This window comes from Prionailurus bengalensis, chromosome B4 (genome assembly GCF_016509475.1).
Source record: "Prionailurus bengalensis isolate Pbe53 chromosome B4, Fcat_Pben_1.1_paternal_pri, whole genome shotgun sequence".
NCBI classification, from domain to species: domain Eukaryota; kingdom Metazoa; phylum Chordata; class Mammalia; order Carnivora; family Felidae; genus Prionailurus; species Prionailurus bengalensis.
In genome coordinates, this window is record NC_057358.1 from 84,844,804 (window position 1) to 84,862,738 (window position 17,935).

The 17,935-nt window shown below is 39.2% G+C and overlaps 1 protein-coding gene across 3 annotated transcripts in view; it reads right to left on the reverse strand.

Moving 5' to 3' along the window:
• Positions 1–6,932: 6,932 nt before the first annotated feature.
• The window catches only part of LRIG3 (leucine rich repeats and immunoglobulin like domains 3), a 52,747-nt gene continuing 41,744 nt past the window's right edge, over positions 6,933–17,935 (reverse strand). For 2 of the 3 annotated variants that reach the window (XM_043564693.1, XM_043564695.1), the window contains 6 exons: positions 16,635–16,916; positions 15,208–15,660; positions 14,287–14,445; positions 12,339–12,482; positions 11,970–12,245; positions 6,933–10,737 (listed from right to left, as the gene is read on the reverse strand). In XM_043564693.1, the coding sequence (XP_043420628.1) occupies positions 10,493–10,737; positions 11,970–12,245; positions 12,339–12,482; positions 14,287–14,445; positions 15,208–15,660; positions 16,635–16,916 (1,559 nt within the window). In that variant the 3' untranslated portion in view covers positions 6,933–10,492. The remainder of the gene's footprint in view (positions 10,738–11,969; positions 12,246–12,338; positions 12,483–14,286; positions 14,446–15,207; positions 15,661–16,634; positions 16,917–17,935) is intronic. The other variant, XM_043564694.1, reaches the window with a different exon arrangement.

Consider the following 17,935-nt stretch of genomic DNA (forward strand, 5'->3'; position numbering starts at 1 on the left):
ACACAGAATCCGAAACAGGCTCCAGGCTCTGAGCTGTCAGCACAGACCCCAACGTGGGGCTCGAACCTGAAAACTGGATCATGACCTGAGCCGAAGTCGGATGCCCATCCGACTGAGCCTCCCAGGCGCCCCTCCATGATAGTTACCTCCAATTTCTATTAGAAGACCTCTTTTTGGTCAGGATGACAAATTTTGATTTCTTATTTCAATCTTTACCTAGTAAATATAACATCCATGTATGCGTCTATGGATGTATGTACATAAGACACACACACGCACACGGCACACAGCAATAGGAGAAGCTAAAGTCACAGTCCTATTAAGTTCTAATTCAAAAACCTGATGGAACCAGAAGTTTGACCAACAGCCAAAAGTTCCTCAGGCATCAAAGGGAATGAAGCCAGGCTTACTGCATGAGATTGGGCACTGCAAGAGACTCTCTACCTGTGGTATGCAGTGCAAAAAGCAGTGGCTACTGACCAGGGTGAAGGTTTTCAATCTTTCCATTTGCAGCACTTAAGACAGGCTGGACTTGAACCAAGCTGTCTGCTACTCCTCCGACTGAATGGGACAAGTGCTGCATATCATCCATAGTTTCTACTATGAAACCTACTTCTTGGCGAGCGGTCCAGCTATGCCCCCAAGGCTATCATAAAAAACACTATAGAGAAAAACAAAAGTGGTCCTATAGGGAGAAAAGAAAAATGATCAACCTGCAAGCCAAAATTCCAAAGCACATAACTAAAAGAGACAGTCAATAATATTGACAAGTGGGAGATGGTGTCAGTCTCGAAAAAAATACAAATAATGGAACAATCTATACATGATTTTAAAACCTTTTTATTTAAGATTCTCAGAGACACACAAAAGCTATGACCCAGGGAAAAGTTGTGAAATACCAACTAGAAGATATAATTCAGAAATGGTTAAAAACAGGTACAGCTAGCAATTGTGTGTATATAGACAGCGTCCTTGACTTTAAAAAAAAGGAGGACCTTCTACAATGTAGTCAAAGAATTAGAGAATTCAGACACTACTGGGCATTTGCCTACAACAAACACAGAAGGAGAGTAAATTAAAAATGTAAAAGATAATTTGAGGTTCCAAATTACATCTCAAAAGGGATGTCAGACTTCAAAAACAAATCAACCCTTCTCTAGAAAATAATTTTCCAGACTTCAGGTTATGAGTTTTCATATCAAAAGTGCATCCTTAGTTGCAGGTATGGTCAATAAAAATAAACCCACATTCACACCCATCGCAGTGAAATTGAAAGGCATAAAAGATAGAGTAAAAGTCTCAAAAGTTATGAGAGAAAAGATGGATTAGCAACAAAAGAATGACGATTTTACTTAAAACTGATTTCAACTAATGATTCTGGAAGACAACAGAGTAGTATCTCTGAAATGCCAAGAGAAAACTACCATCGTTTTAACACTTTATATCAAGCTAAACCATGATTCAAGAGTGAGGAACCGATGAAGACTCACAAAGGCCATGAAAATGTACTTTTCCGCAAGTTAAAATAACTCTTAAGGGATAGAGTTCATCAATAAGAAAAATGAACCAAATGAAATTAAACAGGAAAACAAAAATGATCGAAGTAATGGTAAAATATGTTGGGCAATCTATAAAGCCATCTGCGAGAAAATTCTAGAAACATCATTGGAGAGAGTGGAGGTGGTAGGAAGTGGTAGGAACTCAGGAAGAATGTGTTAAAGTCATTCATTAAGAGAAGGACAGAGAAGATTTCCCTCTTGCTAGAAAAAAAAAAAAACAAAACAGAAAAATGCATGTTAACATTTTAGTAGTAAATTCCTAAAGAGTAAAAATGCAAACAACAGGTTCCAAACTAGCAAGGTAAAAGAAGAGTGAACAAGAAAATTTTCAGCAATCTAACAGAAGTCAGGAAAGGGAAAAAAATGGGTACCTGGGTGGCTCAGTTGTTTGAGAGTGAGACTTGGGCTCAGGTCATGATCTCACAGTTTGTGGGTTCGAGCCTTGCGTGGGGCTCTGTGCGGACAGCTTGGAGCCTATAGTTGGCTTCAGATTCTCTTTCTCTTCCTGCCCCTCCCCACTCTTGCTCTGTGTGTGTGTGTCTCTCTCTCCCTCAAAAATAAGCATTAAAAAAATTAAAACTAAATAAAAAATTAAAAAAGGAACGGGGAAAATGAAGAAAGCATAGAAAAAGGATGGGAAACAGAAGAAAATAAAATGGTAAAATCCAAATATATTAGCAAAGTCAAATGGTAATAGCTTGAACTCCTCTATTAGAAACTAAAAACCACATTGGGGGAAATTTTCAGGTACATTCTGATTATAAAGGATATTTTTTTATTGTGATAAAAAAAGACAACAAAATTTAGCATCTTAACCATTTTTAAGGGTACCGCTCAATAGGGTTAAGTGCATTCACATTGTTATGGAACAGATCTCCAGTGCTTTTTCATCTTGTAAATCTGAAACTCTCCATAATAGAGTCCCCCTTACCCCTAGCCCTGGTAACCATCATTCCACTTTCTGTTTGTATGAATTTGATTACTTTAGATACTTCAGATAAGTGAAATTATACTTTTTATTTTTATTTAACAAATTGTTTTAATGTTTATCTTTGAGAGAGAGAGAGAGAGAGAGAGAGAGAGAGAGAGAGAGAGAGAGAGAGAGAATATGAATCTAAAGCAGGCTCCAGGCTCTGAGCTGTCAGCACAGAGCCCTATGCGGGGCTCGAACTCACAAAATGTGAGATCATGACCTGAGCTGAAGTCGGACACTGAACCGACTGAGCCACCCAGGCTCCCTGGAATTATACTTTGTAAATCACACAAAAAGATGGAAAATAACAGGATTGGAAAAGAGACATAAAGCAAATAGAAAATTAATTGGTGTAGAATAAACATTAGCCACTCCAATCAGCTTATGTTCAGAGCAACACTGCTTTTTAAGGAGTGGGGCGTAGAAGAAGAATCAATGGAGGAGACCAAGAAAAAAAATGAATGGGAGAATCATGAGCAGAATAAGAAGAATGTAGAGATTCAGAAAGTAAAGATTATGCAACAATATATTAGTTCAGTCAAATAAGGACCTAAACACGTGAGCAAATGTAGAAGTTCAGAGTACTGATGATCTCTATTGGTGATCTTGGCCAAAGCAATTTCAGTTGAATTTGAGCAAATTCCTGTCTCTCAGATTGAAGAGGAATTGTGCTTTTGAGAAGTTTGAGAAAAAATGGGTGAGAAGATAATGTACAGGTGAGGCTAAGGGAATATAAATATTGCTTTACAGGACACATATAACCATTTTTATATATTGAGAGCAAAGAGATTAAGCCAGAGGGATGGCAACATCTCTCTCCAGCTACATCTCACATACATTTCCTTTAACACAGGGCCACTCACTGGTCCCTGAACAGCCCTATACCTTCACCTGTACTTTGGTATCGGTACTGTTTCCAGGGTCTAACATTTCCTTTCCCTTTTTTGCTACTTCTTACTCATCCCTTTAGATTTAGTTCAAATATTCCCTCCTTTGTTAAATCCTCTCTGACTCTCCCAGGAGAACCAAACACTCAATCCATTGTATTCATTGGGTTTGTAAATAAGTCTGTTCTTCTGTAACAAATGTTATTTATACATGGAATTATCTATGCCATTTCTAGGTATGAGTCTAGCCATGGATTTCTCCTCCTTAGTATAAGTCATATTTCCCTGCTTCTTTACAAACCTGGTAATTTTTTTATTATTGTATCAAATATTATGCATTTAAACTTGAGTGCTGTGTATTTTGGTATTTCTATAAATATTCTTGAGCTTTGTTTTCAAAGACAGATAAGTAACTTTGAAATAGCTTGACTCTTTTGAGTCTTCATAGTTTTTAGGTGGGACCAGAGCAGTCTTTAGGCCTAATTTTGCCCCATTACTAAGGCAATGTCCTGGGTAGTCTACCTGATGCCCACTGAATTATGAAGTTTTACACTCCAGTTAGTAGGACCAACTACTGCCCCTGTGGGAACTTCGGAAATGTTCCTTCTAATTCTTTTCCTGGCCTTGGGTTGTTGCCTCACACGCATGTGCTAATGGGTATTCAACTAAAGACTCAAGGGGAACCTGTGCAGATCTCTGAAATTGTAGTTTTCTCCTATGTAGTACCCTACACTCCCAACTCTCTTTCACTCAGATAGATGGTTGGACTCCAGTTGGTCCCCTCTTCCAATGCCATAGCCTGGTATTAGAGGGCTCACCTTATTGATTTTTATTTCCTTGGGGATCATTGCCTTGTGATTCCCAACGTCTAATGTCTGAAAATGACTGTTTCAACAATCATTATGTTTCAATGAGGAAAAGAATGGGAAGCTAGGAGCTGGAAGATTTCAGATTAAAAAAATAAATATCAACAGTGAAGTTTTTACAGTTATACATGCATAGCCATAAAATTTAATCATTACTGATTAAATTCTAACTTTTGATCACCACGATATTTTGCATAGATTTAATGGCTTCTCCTTCCCTATATAGCTGTTATTATTCGCATAGAGCTTCTCGGGTATTAGCATCCATGTAATATGATATGTGAATTATAAAGCCACTCAAAAGGAGCTACACTGTGTAGGCAACAGGTTTTTTTTTTTTCTTCTCCTGGTTGTGATAAGCTTATAACTACTTGTGTCCCGAGAAAGGCAAATCACATCCACTATTGATTATATTAATACCTACTTTTATTGAGAATTTTACCATAAGAAAATCATCACTGTTTTATCAGGGTGTGACCTCCTGAAAAGAAGAATCCTTCAGTGATCCAGGCCATGTCTCATTGACTTTTGATATCCCAAGAGTCTATCACATTGCTGGTACTCATGTGTTGTTAAGAGACCTTGAAACACAGTTGCAAAAATCTGTATGACCAAATACACTCAATAAGCCTCCTTTAAAAGTATATCCATGGTTGAGGTGGAAAGAGAGGACACTGTAACAGCGGTGGGATGTACCACTGCAAGATGATGCTCAGTAAATGCTAGCAGGGTCAAGGACTTAGTGACCCACCACAACAGTGGAACCCAAGTCCTGGCATCTATGTTAGGGCTGGTCATTGAGGCCAAGCTGTTCATTTTTAAAAGGGAGCTTGATAAATTAATGAAGAACAAAGTCAATGAGCATCTTGGGCTGTTCTTCATATTAAAATATGATTTCAAGCAGGGGCAGGACAAGCTGTTATAAATACACCCCAAATGCCATGTTCAAGTGCAATAAGCACTTTTTCCTCACTTATGTTGCTAGTCTTCAAAGCAAATATCCCAGGTTGGTGGGGAGACCGTATTCCATTCAGCCATTCAGAGACCCAGTCTCTCCTACAGGTGAAGTCAAGGAAGAGCAGCTCTCGGCTATGGCTTTCCAATCAGACAGCTGCAGGAAAAGGACATGGATGGGTGCTTGTAAGTAAAGGTTATGTGTCCAGGCTTTCTACTTCTGTTCACATTCCACTGGGGGGAAAAGTCACACAGCGATAGACACACCTAAATGCAAGGTGACTGAGAAATATATAGTAGCTGGGCGGCCATATGTGCAGTTCCTACCCAAATAAAAATCTGTTGACACACCTGGTCACCTGTTTACTTTTAGTAAACTGAACCGGAAATTATTTTCCTGCTGACTGCTGGACCAAATCATCTGGTGATTGTTTGAAAAAGAAACAAAGATCTTTTGGCTTCCTTTAGTTCTTTCTAGAAGGCATCCTACTGACACACAGGTTAACTGTTCTTAGTATTTTTCATACAATGACATCACAGCTGGCTTTGTAACTAACAGCTTCCTGTGCTACTCTCATGACAGTTCATATGAAGTTCTATGGGAAAACATTGCTACGTGTGGGGCAAAAAGGAAAAGCTTGCTTTTCAAGGAGCCTCTGGATTCTAACAGAAGAAAAATAAACATTTCAGGACAATAATTTTTTCGTATGTCTAGGAGTTTCTTTGGGGAAAAATATTTATGAGTATTTAAAATATTTAATTTTAATATTTAATAGCCCAAGCATCTAAGATAGCACCTAAGAGTACTCAAAAAAAAGTTTGCAAAAACAAAAATGAGAAAATACACACAAGGACAAGAGTGTTGTTGCCAAATTTCAACTTTAGGCTGTACATGTGTCAATATAAACCACAGAGGTGCATAGGGGCTGGTCAGGGGTACTGTACTGTTCTCTGAAAAGCTGGGAGTAGGGCGTTGCAAAGCAGGTACGGTTTGAAGGGTGGGCTGGATCTATGAGTGAAAGATCTTATACACCATAAATGGGATTTAAAGCTTAGCCATCAATGGTTTTTAAACAGGAAAGTGACCGATTCAGATCTAGTTTAGAAAACTAATTTTGTGAAACAATGAATCGGGTAGGAGACAGACAAAGGACAAAAGACAGATGAGGGTCTGAACTTGGCAGTGGCAATGGGCTAAGAGGGAAGGCATAAACCATCTTGAGGACATTCAGGTGCAAAATCAATAGGAGTGGTGATTACTGATGATTAAACATGGAAGGGAGTACCAGAAATGAAATTGTTCTAGGATGCAGGTGGGAAACCTGGATAATCAACTTGTTCTAGGACACGCTGAGTGAAGTGCATTTAACACTTGTAGATAGTTCCATTAAAATTACAAAGTTAGTTCAAAAATAGCTACCGGGGCCAAAGCTATAGCATTTAATGCAAGGTATTACAAGTATTTATGAACCTGCTTCCTGTCCCTCTGATTAATTAGGACAAGGATTTTACTCATTTCTCTATCACTGATTCAAAATATACATACAACTAAGTATATAAGAAATGTCTGACAGCTGAGAGTGTGTTATCGAATTTCCACTCTGAGCTGTAGATAGATCAAAACAAAACCATATGCAGAAATATCACAGTAACTACCAAAACAATGACAATAATCTCATGAAGGCATTAGGTGTTATGTTTAAACAGGATTAAAAAAAAAGTTTACTTGTTAAAAGCCAAAACCAACCATAAAACCCAACAGAGATACATGAAAATTATAGAAATCCAAGAGTGAAATTGTAACAATTGTGGATTGCTTTGCCTTATTAAGATGTATTCTTAAAAATTCTTTAACTAAAACATGTAATTCTAATAAAAGGCTACATGCAAATACTGATTATAATTTCTTATGCTCATGGATATCAATCATCATACGGGAGGATACAGAATTCGGACCCTAGACACCGAAACCGGTAGAAATGATAAATTATCTTGAAATTTTTACAATAGAGAGATTTGGGGAAACTATACATTTCAATCTATAATATAGATTTTCATGTTTTTTTAATCTCAGTAATACATCTCAAGTTAAATCAAACATCTTTATTAAAAGACACCAATTATCAGATTTCTCAAAAAAAAAAAAAAAAAAAAACCAAAACCAAAACCAAAGCAAACCAAATGGTCCCAAATATTGGGATCAATATTTCTCTGTTAAAAGACTTTTTATACATTAGTTTAAAAAGTGCCTCATGGAAAAAGGTAAGTTCTGGTAACTGGATATTTCTCAAATATTGAAATAATTCAATTCATGAAGAAACCGTACCCCTCTTTGAAGACTCTAATAGTTTTTTTGGCAGGACGCTGAGCTATTCAATGTGTTCATGGAATGCCGTCTTAAAAAATAGTGAGTTCTAAATTATCCTATTACACAAGTCCAACCACTGCAGATTCCGAGAGTGGGAGGCACACAGCAGGCTCTCTGTGGTGACATTTGGTTCTCCTTCTTGAAAAATACCCCTGTAGCACATCTATTGTAATGTTGGTTATAAATTACTTCCTATCACATTAAATCAAAAGGACTAACACCCTTCAGGTGTGTACAAATAGCAATTCACTTTCCTTTTTGACATCAAGTTTTTAAAAATAGTACCATTGGCTTTATTCTGAGAAGTAATTTCTGGCTTCTGTTAAGAGGACTGTGAAAGTGAGTTGTAAACGTTCCACAGACTAGACATTACAAAATATTGCTGGGGCACCTGGGTGGCTGTCGGGTAAGTGTCCCGACTTTGGCTCAGGTCATGATCTCACGGTTCCTGGGTTTGAGCCCCGAGTCAGGCTCTGTGCTGACAGCTCAGGGCCTGGAGCCTGCTTCGGATTCTGTGTCTCCCTCTCTCTCTGCTCCTCCCCTGCTCGTACTCGGTCTCTCACAAAAATAAACATTAAAAAAATTTTTTTAATGTTGCCTGCCACAATTATATAACCTTTATCTCCGAATATCTTAAAAAACAGGTTGAGATTACACACAGTAACGATGTTATCATTAGCACTGGTAATGAAGAAAACACTATGCAAGTGGCGTGAACATCTATTAAGATATGTTGTATGTGAATTAGTCTTTATCAGAAAGCACAGAAAGATTACATTGAAAAATTTTAGGCATTATTTTTCATAAACTAAATGATTTGGTATTTATCTTTTTCTGAAGTCTGTATTATTCTAGGATATATTAATACTTACTAGATTCATTTTGTGATTATATATGTTCTTTTCCTGCAAATGTCAAAGAGAAATTGAGCTCCTGTTTTTCCACACAGCTAAAATTATCTGTAATCCATATATACACACAGAGTAAAAGGGAAAAATCATATTAAAGTAGAATGAATATAATTTTTGAATTTCAAGTGCTAATGATTTAAACTTTTGTGGCTAAGTCTGGAAAAATGAAATCCTTTAAAAGAAGTTCTTAATCATTGAATAGGCCCCCATCAATGCTTGCAACACATCTGGCAATAATGAAGACAAGTTAATAAGATTTTGAAAGTCTGGCAATATGATAAAGCCAAAGCATACAAAATCACTTCTCTGCACGTAGTCACTGGTGGTCCAAGGAAGGATCAACTTCCTGTCCTAGACTCTGGTGTCTACATTAAAGGAAGAAAATCTTACTACAGTCTGGGGTCGTTTCTGGCTCACAGACGACAAAACTGGACACTCCCTAAGCAGGAAAACGTCACCCCCCAACATATCCTCCGAGAAGAATCTGCTTTTCTAACAACTGCTTTCACTTTAGTTCAAAGGACTGAAAATGGCATAAATTCACACCTTCATCAGGTTGGATTTTAAAGCTTAATGTGCTATGCATTAACTCTTCCCATATATATTTAACTATTCTTGGGCAAGAGGATTGGTCTTTAAACTATAGACGTAAACAAGAATTGTCTTTAAAAAATCCAATTTCATCACCTGAATTAGTAGACTTAAGTTTATTTCAAGTAATTGAAATAATGTCACTTAATTTTAAAGATGACTATATTCATGTTTTGTGTGTATATACGCACCATGTAATGACATTTTCACTTAAATACTATTTAAAACAAATATTTTAAATAGTTTAAGTAACAGATTTGATACTCAGTTTTTACCAAAAGCAGGATAACCAAATTAGGAAAATATTTTAATTCTTTAGAATAGCTTAAAAGTACCTTTTTTATAAGAACTGCTCATCCAACACAAAATCAGTAAAAAATAGCCAAGATTTCTATCAGCATCCCACTATAACCTGGAACAGTAAATGAAAATCACCTCTGTTATAGCCACTTTAACTACAGAAATGTGCAGTAAACCATGCTCTTGTTATAATTAAAGGGATGGTAAATGTGAAACTATTTGGAAAAGCACAAGGCATCAGGCCACATAAGGCATTATTATAATTAAAGAAACATGGCTTGGGCAGTGATTTAAGCAATGGTGGTTGCACTACATTATACCAGACTATACCAACAAATCTTTGTTTAAAGTTAGAAATAAATTAATACACCTCAAATCTTTGTAGCTCTTTTTCGTTGTTTGTAATCTTTGTTTGTAAAGTTAGAAATAAATTAATACACCTCAAATCTTTGTAGCTCTTTTTCGTTTACAATGTGCTTTTATATACACTAATCTGATTTGAGTTTGCATTACCTCAATTCTGTGTGATAGGCAGAATGGTCAGTTTTGGCTCATATTTTAATGTGCTAAGTAGAATTTCCTTCAATTTGGACATGATAATATGAAATTATTAAGCCTAAAATGTGTTGAGAACAACAAAAACTGTAATTGTATAGATGGGGCTTGGGATCAAAATGACACATTTTATTAAATGCAATGTGCAAAATAAAATGAAGTGACCTCTATTCAAAAAAGGTACAAGACAGGTATTAATTAAAATGTTTTAGTACTCATTTTCAATAAAAAGAAATCTGGCATTATAAAAATACATAAAATAGTCATGGATTCATACCATTAATTTACATTAAGATTTTTTTTTCACATAAAACAAAGTTAAAATAGTTTAAAAAGGTATCCTTATATGAAAGTTACTCCCAGTATAAAATTTTTTATAACTTTTTGTAATTTTGGTCCATCTGTATAAATAAGACATTTTATCCTTTTAAAATTCATAACTCCATTTAAAAACATAGGATTCTCTCTCTTTTAAATAAAAGTCTGCTTGAGGTAGTATGTTAGAGCTCTTCTTTGCTCCTACTCAGTCTAGGTGTCCAAGTCATAAGACTGAAAATTTGGAGTCCTATGGTTTTCTAAGGTCTGTTGATAGGTACACGTGTGATTTTCTTGCTGAAAATCTGTCCTTTCTTTCCCATATTCCTCTGACTCAGAGTCCAAGTCTGGGGAAGAATGAGCTTTTAGGTGAAACGCTCTTGGCTGACAATCTGATGGCTGTCCAAAGCTTGAAAAAGCATCCAGGTGAGCTCTCTTCAGAGGCTTTCCAAATGTTCCTGAAAGAAAACAAAAAACAAACAAACAAAACAAAAAAGACCCCTTAACATATGGGTCCTTTGGCTAGTATGGATATCAAAACACATTTTAAATGAAGGAGCATCTTACCCAGTGAGCACAAATAAGTGTTTTGTACAAGTCACTTATGGTTTCAGGTATATGTGCATCTGTGTTATGGAGAGAGAACTTATGGAACAGAGCTGAGGAATGAACACATATGTCCAATCGTTGCATTTCATAACCTACAGTAATATTAATCACTGTGCAATGAAGTTCCCCAATATAAGTTCTTCCAAATCCTAGCTTTGTTACTGAAGGGTCCACAATTTTCCATGAAGGAGATTTGGATTGTTGGTTACAAGTAAATTGTGCCTAGATACAGAAACTTTCTCTCAAAATCATCCTTATGCCTTGCCCTTTCTTCTTCACTAACAAAATATTATTTGACTCAAATTCTTGTCACAGTCATATAAAAGATATTTTCATTGTTAAAAGAAGGAATATAAGTAGTTACACTGTGACAAAACAAAATTTCTTAAAAGCTGGTAAACGGTTTTAAAATTCCATTTTTTAAAAACAAGATAATTTGTGGTTCATTTTCCCATATCCTCACTCAGTGAAAAGATGGCCTCAGTTCTATCCGTTGCCTGTCTGAAGCACTAGACCAAAAAACTCACAAATGAGTCTTGGCACTAGCCAGTGTCTACCACCACCAACTTGGGCTTTAAGGCTCTGACGGGCTCCTCCGCCAAAGCAGTCCGGCTTGGCAGACGGGCAGATGTTGCCAGGCGGGACGCTGTCCACCCTCCGACCGTGGTCCAAGTGTGAGTGCCACCAGACAGCCCAAACCACAATCATGCAGCGCGCACAACTCCACCCCAAAAGCTGCCGTAGCCCAAAACCACTTTTTCCACATGGCTGACAAATGGAGCTCCTAAGTCACTCCCCAAATTCTTGTGTTCTAGATGATGCCACACACAGTGTTAACCAGAAAGCTCCTAGGGCTTACTTACGGATTACATATATAATCAAGGAAAATCCCCCGTGGCTGACTCCGCCTTTAGAAACACGTGTACTAACTCACAGGATGTCATGACAACACCATTTCAACAACAACAACAACGACAAAACACTCTTCACAAGTTTGGCATCTGAGGCGCTCACTGCTCTCCCACATACAACATGGAATGTGAGTCCTGAGTTGAGGGGTCTACTAAGTTAATAAACTCACCCATGAAAGAATTACTTGAAGCAACTGATGCTGGCTCTGGACTTAGACTGAAATCTAAAGAGGACTTGTTTAGACACAAACTTTTCATTCCGGGTCCTTCATTCTGAGAGTAAGTGGAGTTGATTAATTTCCTCACATGTGAAGGCCATCCTACATCACTGCCATTCTGTTCACAGGATTCTTCTGAAGGATAAGGACATGGGTAGCACTCCTTTTTCTTTATGTGACTGGGCTCACAGTGGTCCATTAAAGCTGTTCTCAGGTCAGGGCCACAGCCTTTCGAATTTGGGGACATTATCAGAAAGAGCCAGAGTTAGTGCTTCTGAAAATCTCTCCAGGAAACAGAACTCAGATAAGAAAACCACATACCTGTATGATAGGCTTCAAAAGGATCGGAGCCACATACATTCCCCTTCAAATACACAGGGCCTGAGGATCCCAAAAAGGGACAAAGGAATGGATCCGTGGAAACTTCCACATCGGCTTCACTGCTATTGTCGATATTGCACGTTCCTTTAAAACAGACATGTCGGTCACCAAATGAATTTGATTCAAGTATCCTTCAACACTGTCTCCACTTTTGGTATTTTCCATTATTTAGAGATAAAAATTTTGGATAGAATGACATATAAAAGAAATAAATTGCAGAAATTTATAGCAGGAAATTTACTGAGGCCTATGGATTAGTAACTAACTAAATCCGTGCCATCTTACAGAAAGAGCACTTGATTAACCATCATACGGACGTGTTCACCTCAGTGAGCCTCCCCGCCCGGCTTACGAGAGAAACTGATCTGTGTCTGCGTACAGCACCTAAAGTAGCCATGGTCTGAAACACATGATGGCATCAGCACTGCCCCCTTCCTCCATAATGTCACAGGTGAGCAGGATGAGGAAGGGGCCTTCAGCAAATGATCTCTGAATGCCCAGCTCAAAGATGAGCTCGGCCAAAAAAAAAAAAAAAAAAAAATCCCTACTGTGAGTATCTGAGCCAAAAAACCCAGAAATGATATGCCAGTTAGCAGTGGCCACAGTAGGGGGAGGACAAGAGATGCAGTGCAGGTGAGAGATGCCATGATAGGCCACATGCCTGAGAAGTAGGAACCGGGCAGTCTTCGAGAGAAGAGACTGTGCAGAATGTGATCAGTGATGCTGGTGGCCTCTGGAGCTGCTGACAGCACCAATCTCCAGCCCCAGCACCCACGTGACAGCATTATTGCGTTCCAGTTCTGTTGCTTTAAACTTTCATAAATGTCTCTGGTAAACCCTGCTACATTTGAACAAGCTGGGGCTTCTGCCCTTTGCACCCAAATGAGCCCAACCAGAACACCCACTTGGGTGTGCAAATCTTCTATCTCTACAACGCTGCCTTGCCAAGCACTTTGTGATTATTTGTTGAAATTTTTGTCTCATCACTGACTATACTATGAGACTGAAAACAAGTATCTTCCCTCTTGACTACAGAGTCCACCACAGAGGAGATATTCCATAAATGCTTGTGGGACAAGATGGTAAAATGTTTGAAAAGAATGTCAATAGCTTTCACTTTTTGAGCGCTTTGGTATGTGCCGAGCACTATGCAGTTTTCCAGTATCATTTTAATTTCACAACAACCTAATAAGTACTATAGAAATGCCCAAGATACACAGGGAGTAAGTGTCAGAAGTGGGTCTTGAACCGAGCCTGCGTGCTTGTCTTATGCTGCCTCCGTGGTTATTCTTAAAACCACACAGTTCTTTTTTTAATGCTTATTTTTGAAAGAAAGACAGAATGTGAGTGGGGAAGGGGCAGAGAGAGAGGAGACACAGAATCCAAAGCAGGTTCCAAGCTCTGAGCTGTCACCACAGAACCCAATGCAGGGCTCAAACCCAGGAACTGTGAGATCATGACCTGAGCTGAAGTTGGAAGCCGAAGTTGGAAGCCGACTGAGCCACCCAGGTGCCCCAAAACCATACAGTTCTTAAAAAGTCAGAATTTGATTCCTCTCATTTGACTTTTAAGACCATACATGAAACCAGTTAACGTCATTTAAAAAAGGAGAACGTTCAGGGCCAAAGAGCATTTATGGTGTAAAGAAAATACTGCGTTGCATGGGGAAATTAAACTTTAGTTCTTCTATTGGTCTTCTATTATTATCAGAAACAAAGATTTTTCCAGTATTTAAGAGAACAGCATAAAAGTATTTAATTTCAAGCTTTGCTAGTGATGCTAGGCCAGTTCCTGAATATATGAGTGTATCGATTTCTTGAACTGTACTTCAGCCTTCCATCAAATTATTTCAAAACAACTACAGCCCGTGTTCATTTTAAACACTTACCGTTACTGTCGTGTTGCGGTAAGAAAAATCCGCCTCCTGAAGAAGTGACGAACTGGTGGTGGCTTCCACTTTCTGAGGAGATGTACCCATCCTGCCTGTCGGCTAAGGTTCCCTGAGATGACAAATAACTAGGGATATCTGCTGGCAAGTTGGTCTCATCTACAATCCAACAACAGCACTCTGTTAACCCAGGATGACCGTACATACCCCACAGCCTTCCTTGATGAACAGTAAATACTGTTTGGGTTTCTGTACAAATCAAGTAAACCTACTCCTGAAAACCCATCTTGATTGTATAGTATTTAGGTAAGGAAGATTAGGGCTTTCTGTCTGCTGCTCGGCGAGCACAAGCCCATTTTCTACTGATCTTCTCCAGAATACCCCTCCCAAATTTCAAAAAATAAAGGCTTAGGAATTTTCATGGGATGTATCTAAGCTCTTGAATTAAGCTTGATTTCTGCCATTTTTCCAACTTAATATTTACCAGCAGAGGAGTCTGCACATATTAGTCAAGTGACAGCCCCCTCCCACTAATAACAGGATCCTCCCCAGATGGCTGCACGCACATGACAAGACAAAGAACTACGTCAGCGTGTAAAGCTCACAGCTGAAGGGCTGCTCCTGTTCTCCATCACCACCGTGTGAAAGAGTGAGTCTGTTTTACTCTGTGATTTGGGCTGTATCTCACAGCCAACAGGATATTCTGATGAGGTTTTAACAAAAAGGATTAATCTTTAAACATCAGCTTTCTTTGGGGCTGAGGTGTTATTTTTAGCTAACCATATTTCTGCAGCTTGCAACAAGTGAGTCACCCCTCTGCCATGGCCTCAGGATGTGAGACACACATTCTAGACGAAAATTACCACGGGACCACAAACACACATGACGACGGCCTGCTGTGCCAAGCTTCTGTTTACACACCTGTGTTGGTAATGCTGCAATCTTCGTTCCTCCGCCTTGTGTGGTATATGATGACCACCCACACGAGCGACGTGCCCACCACACAGCAAACCACTGCTATGATCACGACGCCCACGGTGGCCCATCCGTCGTCGTCTAACGACGAAGCGGTCATCTGAGGGGAGTCGCAGGTGGGAGTGGGGATCACACTGAGGCGCACGTTGCCTCTCTCAGTGCCAAGGGTATTAGACATTTCACACGTGTACTTCCCAGCATCGCTGACATCAGAGTCCACAATGATCAGCAGCTGATTGCCTGCTGCAAAAAAGTGCCTTTCGGTGACCACCAAGGGGCTGTCATCCTTGGTCCAGTTCAGTCTGGGAGGAGGGCTACCTCCAGCAATGCACTGCAGGACGGCCGTTTCTCCCTTGGTTACAGTTCGGTCCAACAGGGGCCGCAGAAAGGATGGTGTCTCTGAAATGACAAGTTATGCTTTTAATCTAAATGAAATTAGGTTTTGCATATCATAAGACCCACTAGTTCAATTTACTAAAATTGGCACCTAACAATGTATTCTTCCACATCTTAATGTGTACACTTCTTTAAGAGCCTAAATGTGTATACAACATTTGGGATTTCATTTCATTATTTGGCTGTCATTTATTGTGACACCTGTTAAGGATAATATTTACTATTTTTCAAATCTCAGCCTCTCTCACTCTTGGCAAGATTGGGAATTGTGGAAGAGGGGCAATGCGAAACATTTTAGACATTTCTTAGAAACAGAACATATATATAAAAATAATTTTAAGCAGGGGGATGTGTTGATGGAGGAAAGATTTCAGAATGTTTAAATGTTTTAAAGGGAAACTTTCTAGTGCTACATGTCCAAACCTATATTTAAATTATGAAAGTATTTTTATTTTCTGGTATTCATAGGTTACTTTGCTCAACTCTTTCAAAGATACACAGATGATTAACATATTCAAATGCTTAAAAAGCTCCCGTTTAGGCAAAAGGTAAAAGACAAACTCCTGATTTCCAGAATGGCAGGGCAGGCCACGGAAAGAGAACAGGTCCTTCCCAATCTGCTCACATGTTTTTTTTTCCTTAAATATTTTTTATAGTGTTAGGATTATTGGTAGAGACTGGGCAATGGGAAGAGGAGGGCAGAGGAAAAGGTGACTCCAAAAAGGGGAAGCTTCAAAGCATTTACTTTTCTCCTGCCCTCGGAACAGAAGAAGCAGATTCATCTCACTGGCCTCAGGCTAGAAGATGTAACGCACTCCCCACGTCGAGCTCCCAAGAAGCCATCTGCCCTCTCCAAGGGAAGGCAGTGTCTTATGGATTACCTCTCACCCTCACAACTTGGGACACTTAGGGCCTCTGGGGGAGCTAGTTATCTTTAAGATTAACTTACATCACGGAACCTGACAACAGCCACTTACCTAGGACAGTCAGAGTCGCATTTGCAGAAATGCTTCCTGCACTGTTCTGAGCTGTGCAGCTATAAACCCCGATGTCCTCTATCTTCACATCCACAATAAAGAACACATCGTCCTCAGGCATAACATGCATGCGTCTCTCCCTCGCAGCAGGGAAGTCTGTGCCCCCGTCCTTCTGCCAGGCTATCTGTGGGGCTGGATGCCCCAGGGCGGCACACTCCAGACGTGCCATTGCCCCGGCTCGGATGGTAAGGTCCATGGGGGTCTTGGTGAAGGAAGGAAGCACTGAAATCAGATAAAGAATATGGGCATCAGTGCTATGGAGTTTTAGGGGTTCATTTCCATTCTGGTTTTTTTTTTTTAAGTACATACCTACCAATGCCCCTGACATAGTTAAGGCTGGTGTTATTTCTGATTGCAAGATAAGGAATGTAAAGCTGAGATGAAGAGGTGCCCTCAAGGTTACACAGACACAGAAATGATGAAGTCAGGCTGAAACAACACAGGCCACCTGATGTTCAGAGTGAAGGTCTTTCTGCTATTTTCAAGATACTTCTCAGTTCCCTCAGTAATCATCTGTGAGATCTTGGGCAAATCAATTAATCTCTTTGTACGCTGACCACTCTCTCCTGGCTCCAACATTCTATGACTTTGGATATGTGTTTTGTCCTACAATTTTAAACTCAAAATTGTTGTATGTGTCAGGCCTCAGCAATCATTTGTAGAATGGATACATTAATGTATCATACAAGAAAATCTCCTACCACGGAAAGTACAAATGATTAAAGTGGTAAGACTCCAGTCATAAAAATGTATACCAGCCACACAAAGTAATTACATATTTTTACTAACACTAGCTAATACTTACTGCCTTTAGTGAGCACTCACCATATGCTAGGTATTCTGCTAAGTTTTCTGTACCAATTATTTTATTTAATGAAGATCACACCTCTCTGTAAGGTAGGTACCATTATTCCTAATTGAAAGATGTGGGACGGGGGGGGAAGATGTGGAAATGGAGGCACAGAAAGGTTAAGTAACTTGCTAAGGGTTACACAGCTATAAGCACGAGTTGCAGGATTCCAACCCAGACCTCAGAATTAAAGGCGGTGTGCTCTAACAGCATACATCATGGCCTCCCCACATCAGACTAATACATCGTTGGGGTGTCTGAGTGGCTTAGGTGGTTGAGTGTCTGACTCTTGATTTTGCCTCAGGCCATGATCCCAGGGTCGTAGGATTGAGATCCACATCAGGGTTGGCATGGAGCCTGCTTGGGATTCTCTCTCTCCCTCTGCCCCTCC